General features: G+C 38.5%; 1 protein-coding gene across 1 annotated transcript; it reads left to right on the plus strand.

Moving 5' to 3' along the window:
• LOC107640781 lies at nucleotides 3,039-3,689 on the plus strand. The gene is made up of 2 exons (XM_016344281.1): nucleotides 3,039-3,096; nucleotides 3,229-3,689. Exons 1-2 carry the CDS (start codon nucleotides 3,039-3,041, stop codon nucleotides 3,687-3,689), a joined length of 519 nt encoding a protein of 172 aa, XP_016199767.1.

A 12,909-nucleotide genomic window follows, 5' to 3' on the forward strand; every position in this document is an offset into this window, starting at 1 on the left:
GACTTGTAGAACTGAAAATGTTTAAGAAAGTTGAGGTAACTATCCCTCTCTTTGATGCTATTCATCAAGTGCCTAAATATGCAAAGTTTCTTAAGGATTTGTGTATGAACAAAGATAGGATCCATGAATTTGAAACTATTCCATTGGGGAGTTCTATTTCGGCTTTGATGAGAGCAATACTGGAAAAGTGTGGTGATCCGGGCCCTTGCTTAGTCTCTTGTACCATAGATGGAGTTCAATTCATTGATTATATGTGCGACCTTGGTGCATGTGTTAGCATTATGCCTCTTTCTGTTTATCATATATTGAAGCTCCCACCGTTGAAGCGGTCGGCGGCTAGGTTTGTCTTGGTGGACAAGAGCATGATAACTGTGACGGGTATTGCGGAAGATGTGTTGGTAAACATAAAGGGGTTGATATTTCCATTTGATTTTCATATCCTTGAGATGCCACCTAGTGAATCCGAAAGGACATCATCTATCTTACTTGGGAGGCCAATTGAGGACCTCTAGGTTCAAATTGGATGTCTATTCGGGAACTTATTCTTTTGAAATCGACGGAAGAGTTGTTAGCTTTAGCCTTGATGAGGCCATGAGACACCCACCGGAAAACCATTCCATATTCCAGTGTGACTTAATTGACAATGTTGTGGCCGAAGTGCATTGTACAAATATTGAAGAGAAGATTGAAGAATCAAGTGTGGGAACCCCCATGAATGTGAAGAGAGCATTATACCCCATCCGAATCAACCGGAAGTTCAAATTCCAAGTCAAGAACCACATGTAGAGTTGAAGCCCCATCTAAAATATGCCTATCTTGATGAAGCTCACAAATTTCCGGTACCTGTTGCAAGGGAACTCACTCCTCAACAAGAAGATAAGTTACTTAATGTTTTGAAGAGGAACAAAAGAGCAATAGGATGGAGCTTGGCGGATTTAGTGGGCATAAGCCCCCAAGTGTGTGAGCACCGGATCTTCTTAGAAGAAGGAGCTAGACCCGTTCGACAACCTCAAAGGCGATTGAATCCTACCATTCTAGAGGTTGTCAAGAAGGAGGTAACCCGGTTACTAGAGGCGGACACCATCTACCCCATTTCGGATAGTGAATGGATAAGTCCCGTCCAAGTCGTGGCCAAGAAGTCCGGAGTAACCACAATCAAGAATGAGAGCGGGGAGCTTATAGCTACGAGGGTGCAAAACTCTTGGAGGGTATGTATCGACTACCGGCGTTTGAACACGGCCACTAGAAATGATCACTTTCTGCTACCGTTTATCGATCAAATGCTTGATCGGCTATCCGATAAACCTTATTATTGATTTCTAGATGGGTATTCAGGGTATTTTCAAGTCCATATTGCTTTAGAGGATCAAGAAAAAACAACATTCACGTGCCCCTTTGGAACTTATGCCTACAAGCGTATGCCATTTGGCCTATGCAATGCACCGGAAACTTTCCAAAGGTGCATGATGAGCATATTTGCGGATTTTCTAGAGCAATGCATGGAGGTATTCATGGATGACTTCACGGTTTATGGGGACTCGTTTGATCAATGCTTGGATAATCATGCAAAGGTGTTGGAAAGATGCACTAAATCGAACCTTGTCCTAAATTTTGAGAAATGTCATTTTATGGTTAGGCAAGGTATCGTTTTAGGTCATATTGTTTCCAAAGATGGTATTTCTGTGGATCCGGAAAAGATCAATGTTATATCTAGCTTGCCTTACCCCTCTTCTGAGAGGAAAGTCCATTCCTTCCTTGGATATGCAGGGTTTTATCGAAGATTTATAAAGGACTTTAGTAAGGTAGCATTGCCTCTATCAAGATTGTTGCAAAAAGATGTTGAATTTGATCTAAGCAAGGAGTGCATAGAGGCTTTTGACAAGCTTAAAGTGGCACTAACCCAAGCTCTGATCGTGCGAGGGCCGGATTGGAGTCGGCCATTCGAAATGATGTGTGATGTTTCAAACTTTGCCGTGGGAGCCGTGCTAGCACAGCGCAAGGGTAAGAATCCATATGTCATAGCCTATGCATAAAAAACATTGGATGGAGCCCAATCCAACTACACAACCACCAAGAAAGAACTCTTGTCAATAGTTTTCGCTTTGGATAAATTCCGAGCATACCTACTTGGTTCCAAGGTGGTAGTGTACTCGGATCATGCGGCGTTAAAGTATTTGTTGGCTAAGAAAGAGTCCAAACCGAGATTGATTATATGGGTTTTATTATTGCAAGAATTTGACTTCGAAATCAAAGATAGGAGCGGCTCGGAAAACCTTGTGGCGGACCACTTAAGTCGCCTTGAACACACCAAAGGTGATACCACTCCTATTAATGATTCTTTTCCCTTTGAGGGCTTGCATGCAATCTCGGAAGCCACTCCTTGGTATGCATCGATCGCCAATTACTTGGTATCCCGCACCTTTCCTCCCAATCTCTCCAAACATCAAAAGGATAAGCTAAAAAGCGAATCCAAATACTATGTACGGGATGACCCATACCTTTGGAGATGTGGTGCGAATCAAGTAATTCGGAGGTGCATTCCACAAACCAAATTCCAATCAATCTTGGAAGCTTGCCACTCCTCCGAGGGAGGAGGCCATTACGGACCTCAAAGAACGACAAGAAAAATCCTAGATTGTGGGTTTTGGTGGCCAACTCTTTTCAAGGACTATTCTCTCTTTTGTAAATCTTGTTCTCAATGTCTTAAATTTGGCAATATCTCCAAGAAGGGTGAAATACCCTAACAAACCATGCTATTTTGTGAGATTTTTTATATATGGGGTATCAACTTCATGGGGTCATTCCCAAATTCTAATGGTTTTCTCTACATTCTACTAGCCGTTGATTATGTGTCCAAATGGGTGGAAGCGATACCCACCCGGACGGACGATGCTAATGTGGTGCTTTTCTTTGTGAGAAATAACATAATTTATAGATTTGGGTCACCACGAGCAATCGTGAGCGACCAAGGCTCACATTTTTGCAATAAGAGAATGGAAGGGCTAATGAAGAAATATGGCATCATGCATAAAGTAGCCATGGCCTACCAGCCACAGACAAACGGCCAAGCCGAGGTTTCCAATCGGGAGATCAAACGTATATTGGAAAGAATTGTGAAGCCTCATCGAAAGGATTGGAGTGCTAAGCTCACCGATGCATTATGGGCCTACCGAACGGCATACAAAATGCCAATTGGCATGAGTCCCTTTCGGTTGGTCTATGGCAAAGCTTGCCATTTACCGGTAGAGATAGATCACAAAGCATATTGGGCCGTCAAGGAGTGCAATTCTAGTTTGGGAGGGGCCAGAATAGAGAGAAAGCTACAACTAGTGGAATTAGAGTATTTGCGGTTAGAAGCTTATGAGAACTCTAGACTTTACAAGGAAAGGATGAAAGCCGTGCACGATAAGACCATAAGAGGAAAAGAAATTAGAGCCGGCGACCTAGTCCTCCTCTACAGTTCAAGATTGAGGTTGATGCCCGGAAAGCTTAGGTCAAGATGGGAAGGACCTTACAAAGTCAAAAAGGCGGAGCAGTACGGTGTCTATCATTTGCGCCATCCTTCAAGCTCCGACATTTTCAAAGTCAATGGGCATCGACTAAAGTTGTATCATGGCGAAAAGTTGAAAAGCAACAAGGAGATGGAGGTGTTCTTTTTGGAAGATGCACCTAATGGCAACAAGAATTGAGCTCATGACCTTCCAACTTAAGGACATTAAACAAAAGTGCTAGGTGGGAGACACCCCACCATGGTGAGATCTATCCCTTTTGATCCTTTTTGTATATACCCTCAAACTCTTGCCTAATTTGGTGATTGCGTAGCTTTCAAGTTTGTTTAGTTAGATTTTATTATGCTAGTTGTGCTATTCATAAAGATTTGCATGGATTATAAGTAGGTTGGATTATTAGTGCACAAAAGCAAACACCCCAATTTCTATGTAGTATGGCATTTTGGGTGTTTTTGGACCCTTTTAGCTTGAAACCTACCCCATTTGTGATAAAATGCAATTCCCCATGTCCTCAAAAAAAAAAGGGGGCACGCGTGACAAACTAGATTAATTGCTAGTAAAGAATTTTATAAAAATAATAGCGTTGGTAGTATAGTTTCTAAACCAACAGAGAATCCTTTCGTAGAAAAACTTTGGTTGTCACAAGTAATAAAACCCAATAAAATTTATAACCGAAGTATTTAAACCTCGCGTCGTCTTCTCAAGGAATTGCAGGGAGGTGTATTTATTATTGGTTATGAAAAAAATGTATTTTTGGGTTTTTGAAATAGAGAACAAGTAATTTAAACATAAATTAATAATTATAAAGAATCTCTTGGCAAGGTATGAGAACTAAAAATTCTATCCTAGTTATCCTTATCAGGTGTGATTAAAATTGGATTTTTGCTCCCACTTAGTTAACCCTTACTAAACAAAGGAAAGTCAAATGGACTAATTAACTTGATTCCTCAGTCCTAGTCAACTCCTATGGAAAGACTAGCTTTAGAGGGCTCCAAATCAATCAGCAATCCTAATTTCCAATCAACTGCTGAGTTTGATAACTCAAGCGTTACCAATTACTTAACCAAAGTCAAAGGGAGAAAATAAATCATAAATTAAATTGAAAGTATAAAAAATAAAATAAAACAATCATAAATCTGAAATACCTCAAATAATATTAAATAGAATATTCAATTCTAACATAGAAAAGTTCATAAATCAAATTGAAAAGATAAATAACAATTAAAGTAATAGAATAAATAAAACTAGAAAGTAAATTAAAGGAACATTGAACCTGTGATTGAAGAAATAACCATAAAATAAGAGGAATCCTAATTCCTAAAACCTAAGAGAGAGGAGAGAGCCCCTCTCTCTCTAAAACTACATCTAAATCCTAAAATTGTCTATTATGAATGTTGTATGAATTGTGTTGTCTGAATGGATGGATTCTCCAACTTTATAGCCTCTAATCTATGTGTTCTGGGCCAAAAACTGGGTCAAAACAGCCCATAAATCGCCCCCAGTGATTTCTGATACGTACAAGTCACTGCAAAGTCACGCGGAAGCATCGTCCACACGTTCGCGCGGATTGCATTTTTTCCAAGTCACGCGTCTGCGTGATTCACGTGTTCTCGTCGCCTATCTTCGAGGAAGCTATGGCAAATTATATATCGTTGTGAAGCCTCGGACGTTAGCTTTCCAACGCAACTAGAACCGTGTCATTTGGACCTCAATAGCTCAAGTTATGACCGTTTGAGTGCAAAGAGGTCAGGCTGGACAGCTTTAGCAGTTCCTTCGGTTTCTTGTATTCCTTCCACTTTTGTATGCTTCCTTTCCATCTTCTAAGCCATTCCTGCCCTGTAATCTTTGAAAACACTTAACACACATATCAAGGCATCGAATGGTAATAAGAGAGGATTAAACATAGGGAATTTAAAGCCAAAGAAGCATGTTTTCAATCATATCACAAAATCAAGAAGGAAATTGTAAAACCATGCATTTTGTATGGATAAGTGTATGAAAGATTGATAAAATCCACTCAATTGAGCACAAGATAAACCATAAAAATGGGGTTTATCAACCTCCCCACACTTAAACATTAGCATGTCCTCATGCTAAGCTCAAGAGAAGCTATAAAGGAGTGAAGAGGAATGGTAAAACTTATGAAATGCAACCTATCTATATGAATGCAACTAAATGCAAAATGTTTCTACCTACTTGGTTAAAAGTAAACAAATCCTTCAAGAAGAAGTATGAACTGGATTTCACTAATTCAAATCACAAAATAAAGTAAAAGTAAATTTGCAGAAGAAAATAGCTCATGAAAGCCAGGAACAAGGAATTGAGTATCGAACCCTCACTGGAAGTGTATACACTCTAATCACTCATGTGTTTAAGGTTCGACTCTCTCAATTCTCTACTAATCTTGCTTTCTAAGGCTTGCTCTTCATCTAACAATCAACACTAATTTAATGCACAAATACACATATCAAGAGGTCTTTTAAGGGTTGTAATGGGGTTAGGGTCAAGGTAGGATTATATTTGGCCAAGTGGACTAAAATCTGAATCCTTAATTAACCTAAACTTACCACCTAACTTAAAACAATCCATGTAATTACAATGCCACATCTAACTATCCATTAACCATGTTTTCCACATATTCATGCATTCTAATTTCAAGTACAGTACATATGCATTGCCTTCACCACTTACTTTGGTGCATTTTGTCCCCTTTTATTTATTTGCTCTTTTTTTTCTCCTTTATTATTATTATTATTTTTTTTCCTCCTTTTTTTTCTTTTATTTTTCTCAGTGCATATGATTAAATTATTGAATGCATAAACATGTCCTCAACATTCTTTTTCACATTTTCATAAAGAAGTTTAACATACTTAATTTTCAAAACCAAACGTTTCCAAACCCACTTTCCCCACACTTAATTCATGAGCACTCTCACTAGTCTAAGCTAACCAAGGATTCAAATTAAGGACATTATTGTTTTCTGCTTAGAGTTAATGATGTGCTAAAGTAAAGAACAAAAGGGTATGATAGGCTCAAAATTGGTTTGCAAAGGATACTGAAAGGGTAAGGCCATATGGGTATGTAAGCTCAGTGAAATAAAGGCCTCAATCATATAAGTGCATGCATACATCAAACCATGGAAATATAGAATTAAGCAAGACAAAGATCACAATTTTAGAGAGAACAACACAATGGTGCTCTTGAAGAACCAATGGTGCTCTTGAGCTCCTCTATGTCTCTTCCTTGCCTTTGTTGCTCTTTCCTCATAGCTCTTTGATCTGCAGTCAATTGCTCTACCACTGAATTATGGAAAAACAAAAGCAATGCTTTTACCATACCAAACTTAAGATGGAGGAAATGAAAGTGTGTGAATTGGTGGGTTTGGGAGGGCAATAGTTTGAATTTGAATGGTGAGGTAGGTGGGGATTCTGTGGGGTCTACAGATCCAGTGGGGTCAAGGATTTAGCATCCCTGCTCTAATTAGGCGTACAAAATGCCCTTACTGTGCAATCCTGGTATTTAACGCCAAACTGCTGCCAGTTTCTGGCGTTAAACGACCAAATGTAGCCTGTTTTTGGCATTTAACACCAGACTGATGCTTATTTCTGGCGTTAAATGCCAGCTTGGTACTTGTTTCTGGCGTTAAACGCCAGACAGATGCTTGTTTCTGGCGTTTAAACGCCAGAATGATCTTCCTCCAGGGTGTGCTGTTTTTCATTCTGTTTTTGATTTTCCATTTGTTTTTGTGACTTCACATGATCATCAACTTAAAGAAAACATAAAATAGCCATGGAAAATAAATATATATAATTAAATAACATTGGGTTGCCTCCCAACAAGCGCTTCTTTAATGTCAATAGCTTGACAGTGAGCTCTCATGGAGCCTCACAGATAATCAGAGCAAGGTTGGGACCTCCCAACATCAAACTTAGAGTTTGAATGTGGAGGTTCAACACCAAACTTAGAGTTTGACTGTGGGGGCTTTGGTTGACTCTGCAGTGAGAGAAGCTTTTCATGCTTCCTCTCCATGGTTACAAAAGGAGAACCTTGTGTCTTATAGTTTGCAATGTTTGTAAACCACAGAGCTTCTTGAATAGCAAACAATTGCTCATCCGAAAAGGTTTCAGAGATCTCAGTAGGAGAGAGGGATGCTCCTGCTACTGGTTCTATCCGGGACAGGTGATCAGCTACTTGATTCTCTGTCCCTTTTCTGTCTCTTATTTCTATACCAAACTCTTGCAGAAGCAACACCCATCTTATGAGCCTGGGCTTTGAATCCTGCTTTGTGAGTAGATATTTAAGAGCAGCATGGTCAGTGTACACAATCACTTTTGATCCTACTAAGTAGGATCTAAACTTGTCAATGGCGTAAACCACTGCAAGTAATTCTTTTTCTGTGGTTATGTAATTTTTCTAGGCATCATTTAAAACACTGCTAGCATAATAAATGACATGCAGAAGCTTGTTATGCCTCTGTCCCTATACTACACCAATGGTATGGTCACTGGCATCACACATTAGTTCGAATGGTAATGTCCAGTCTGGTACAGAAATAACTGGTGCTGTGACCAGCTTAGCTTTTAGGGTCTCAAACGCCTGCAGACACTTTGTGTCAAACACAAATGGCATGTCAGCAGCTAGCAGATTGCTCAGAGGTTTTGTAATTTTTGAAAAATCCTTTATAAACCTCCTATAGAATCCTGCATGCCCCAGAAAGCTTCTGACTACCTTAACATTGGCAGGTGGTGATAATTTTTCAATTACTTCAACTTTAGCTTGATCCACCTCTATTCCCTTGTTTGAAAATTTATGCCCAAGGACAATCCCTTCAGTCACCATAAAGTGACATTTTTCCCAGTTTAAAACTAGGTTGGTCTCTTGGCATCTTTTCAGAACAAGTGCTAAATGGTTAAGGTAGGAGCTGAATGAGTCTCCAAATACTGAAAAGTCATCCATGAAGACTTCCAGAAACTTCTTCTACCATATCAGAGAAGATAGAGAGCATGCACCTCTGAAAGGTTACAGGTGCATTACACAGACCAAAAGGCATCCTTCTGTAGGCAAACACTCCAGAAGGACATGTGAATGCTGTTTTCTCTTGGTCCTAAGGATCTATTGCAATTTGGTTGTAACCTGAATAGCCATCCAAAAAGCAGTAATATTCATGACCTGCTAGTCTCTCTAGCATCTGGTCTATGAATGGTAAAGGAAAATGATCCTTCCTGGTGGCTGTATTGAGCCTTCTGTAGTCAATACACATACGCCACCCTGTAACTATTCTTGTAGGAACAAGTTCATTCTTTTTATTATGAACCACTGTCATTCCTCCCTTCTTAGGGACAACATGGACAGGGCTCACCCAGGGGCTATCAGAAATAGGATAGATAATCCCAGCCTCTAGTAACTTAGTGACCTCTTTCTACACCACCTCCTTCATGGCAGGATTTAGCCGCCTCTATCATTGAACCACTGGCTTAGCATCATCCTCCAATAGGATCTTGTGCATGCATCTGGCTGGGCTAATGCCCTTAAGATCACTTATGGACCACCAAAGAGCTGTCTTGTGTGTCCTTAGCACCTGAATTAGTGCTTTCTCTTCCTGTGGCCCTAAAGCAGAGCTTATGATTACAGGAAAAGTGTCACCTTCTCCCAGAAATGCATATTTCAGGGATGGTGTTAGTGGTTTGAGCTCGGGTTTAGGAGGTTTCTCCTCTTCCTGAGGATTTTTCAGAGGTTCTTTTATTTCCTCTGGTTCCTCCAGATCAGGCTGAACATCTTTAAAAATGTCCTCTAGCTCTGATTCGAGACTCTCAGTCATATGGACCTCTTCCACCAGGGAGTCAATAATATCAATTCCCAGGTAGTCGTCTGATGTGTCTAGATGTTGCATAGCTTTGACAACATTCAACTTAAACTCATCCTCATTGACTCTCAGGGTTATCTCCCCTTTTTGGACGTCAATGAGGATTCATCCAGTTGCTAGGAATGGTCTTCCTAGAATGAGAGTTGCACTCTTGTGCTTCTCCATTTCCAGCACTACAAAGTCAGTAGGGAAGGCAAATGGCCCAACCTTGACAATCATGTCCTCAATTATGCCTGATGGGTATTTAATGGAGCCATCAGCAAGTTGAAGACAGATCCGAGTTGGTTTGACCTCTTCAGTCAAGCCAAGCTGATGCCTGATGGGTATTTAATGGAGCCATCAGTAAGTTGAAGACAGATCCGGGTTGGTTTGACCTCTTCAGTCAAGCCAAGCTTTCTGATAGTGGATGCAGGGATTAGGTTGATGCTTATCCCAAGATCACATAGAGCTGTCTTGGTGCAGTTACCCTCTAATATGCATGGTATCATAAAGCTCCCGGGATCTTTACGCTTTTCTGGGAAGCTTTTCAGAATGACTACACTGCATTCTTCAGTGAGGAGAACTCTTTCAGTTTCTCTCCAATCCTTCTTATGACTCAAGATATCTTTCATGAACTTGGCATTAGAGGGTATTTGCTCAAGTGCCTCTGCAAACAGAATCTTTATTTCAAGAGTCCTGAGATAGTCTGCAAAACGGGCAAATTGCTTATCCTGCTCTTCTTTGCAGAGTTTTTGAGGATAAGGCATCTTGGCTTTGTATTCCTCAACCTTAGTTGCTGCAGGTTTATTTCCTACAGAGGTAGGTTGAGAAGCCTTCTTGAGGGATTTATTATCAGCACTTACAGATGTCTAATCCCTCACTGGCATTTGAAAGCCAGGGTTGGAAGCTGGAGTGGCGTTGGACGCCAACTCCTTACTTGTTCCTGGCGTTTGAACGCCAGAACTGAGCTTCCATTGGGCGTTTGACGCCAACTCCTTGCCTGTTTCTGGCGTTTGAACGTCAGAGTTATTCCTCTATGGGCTCTTACTATCCTCAGAGGGATTTTGGATAGCCGGTTGTTCATTTCTTGGCTTCCTGCTGCCTTGAAGTGAGGTATTTAATGTTTTTCCACTTCTTAATTGAATTGCTTGGCACTCTTCTATTATTTGTTTTGATAACTGCTGTTCTGTTTGCTTCAACTGTACTTCCATATTCAGATTAACCATTCTTGTATCTTGTAGTATCTCCTTGAATTCGGCCAGCTGTTTTGTTAGAAAGTCTAATTGCTAATTGAATTCTGTAATTTATTCTGCAGGACTGAGTTCAGCATTTACTGTTTTAGCCTCTTCTTTCATGGAAGATTCACTGCTTAGGTACAGATGCTGATTTCTGGCAACTATATCAATGAGCTCTTGAGCTTCTTCAATTGTTTTTCTCATATGTATAGATCCACCAGCTGAGTGGTCTAGAGAAATTTGAGCTTTCTCTGTAAGCCCATAATAGAAGATGTCTAACTGCACCCATTCTGAAAATATTTCAGAGGGGCATTTTCTTAGCATCTCTCTGTATCTCTCCCAGGCATCATAAAGAGATTCATTATCTCCTTATTTAAAGCCTTGGATGTCCAGCCTTAGCTGTGTCATTCGTTTTGGAGGGAAGTATTGATTCAGGAATTTTTCTATTAGCTGTTTACATGTCCTTTTGCTAGCTTTAGGTTGGTTATTTAACCACCTCTTAGCTTGATCTTTTACAGCAAATGGAAACAGTAATAATCTGTAGACATCCTGATCTACTTCCTTATCATGTACTGTGTCAGCAATTTGTAAAAACTGTGCCAGAAACTCTATAGGTTCTTCCTGTGGAAGACCAGAATACTGGCAACTTTGCTGCACCATGATAATGAGCTGAGGATTCAACTCAAAGCTACTGACTCCGATGGAGGGTATACAGATACTACTCCCATATGAAGCAGTAGTGGGGTTAGCATATGACCCCAGAGTCCTTCTAGACTGTTCATTTCCACTTATGTCCATGATGGAAAAAGGGAGACAATGCGGATTGCAAATTAATTTTTTTTTTTGAAAATCGAAATTAAAATAAAATAAAATAAAATAAATGAAAAATTGAGTATAATTTAAAAAATTAGAAGAAAAAAAAATAAAAAAAATTGAAAACTAAATTAATTAATTAAAAAGATGTGGGTGAGGATTTTCGAAAAATGAAGAGAGAGAAAGTAGTTAGGAAGTTTTGAAATTTAAATTTTAAATTTGAAAATTAAATTTTGAATTTTAAATTTTTGAAACTTGAAAATCAAATTTTGAAATTTGAAAATTTGAATTTTGAATTTTGAAAAAGTCAACAATATAAGATAAAGATTTGAAAAAGATATGATTTTTGAAATTTTAAAACTAAGATAAGATGAAACAAAAAGTTTTAAAATAAAAATCTGAATTTTTAGGGAAAAATTTCGAAAATTACTTAAAATAAAGAGAAAAGATATTTTTGAATTTAATGATGAAAGAGAAAAATACACAAAAGACACAAGACTTAAAATTTTTAGATCTAATGCTCCTTGTTTTCGAAAAATTTTGGAGGGAAAACACCAAGGAACACCAAACTTAAAAATTTTAAGATCTAAACACAAAGAAGACTCAAGAACACTTTGAATATTCACAAGAACAACAAGAACAACAGAAAGAACACCAAACTTAAAATTTTTAGAAAACTTCAATAAAATTTTCGAAAATTATAAAAAGTTTAACAAGAAAACACCAAACTTAAAGTTTGGCACAAGATTCAATCAAAGAAAAATTATTTTTGAAAAAGATTTTAAAAAAAAGATACCCACTCACCAAGAACATAAACCAATGCTCTAGCCAATTGAGCAGTAAATGTAACACTTATTTTAAAGAGGTATTTTTAATAACTAAAAATAAATTTTTTGAAAACTAATGTTTTGAGAAAGCACAAGTAAAACAAGAAAAGACACAAAACAAGAAAAACCAAAGATCAAACAAGAAAAATAAACAAGAACAACTTGAAGATCAAGGAAGAATAAAGAACACAAATTCGAAAATTTAAGAGAAAAAGATAAGAATGCAGTTGACACCAAACTTAAAACATGACACTAAACTCACAAAAAAAAATTAAAAATTAATAAAGAAAAATAATATTTTTGAAGAATTTTTTTTTTTTGAAAATAAATTAAAGGACTCAAATTTGATGACTCTATAGCAACAAAATAAATTATTCCTAATCTAAGCAACAAAATAAACCTTTAGTTGTTCAAACTCTAACAATCCCCGGCAACGGCGCCAAAAACTTGGTGCACGAAAATTACTTCACACTATGTAATTCCGCACAACTAACCAGCAAGTGCACTGGGTTGTCCAAGTAATACCTTACGTGAGTAAGGGTCGAATCCCACGGAGATTGTTGGCTTGAAGCAAGCTATGGTTATCTTGTAAATCTCAGTTAGGAGGTCAATTATAATTATCAGTTGACTTGCAAATGAACAAGGGAACATAAAATAAATACTTGGTATGCAGTAATGGAGAA

Source organism: Arachis ipaensis, chromosome B05 (assembly GCF_000816755.2).
Source record: "Arachis ipaensis cultivar K30076 chromosome B05, Araip1.1, whole genome shotgun sequence".
Classification (NCBI taxonomy): Eukaryota; Viridiplantae; Streptophyta; class Magnoliopsida; order Fabales; family Fabaceae; genus Arachis; species Arachis ipaensis.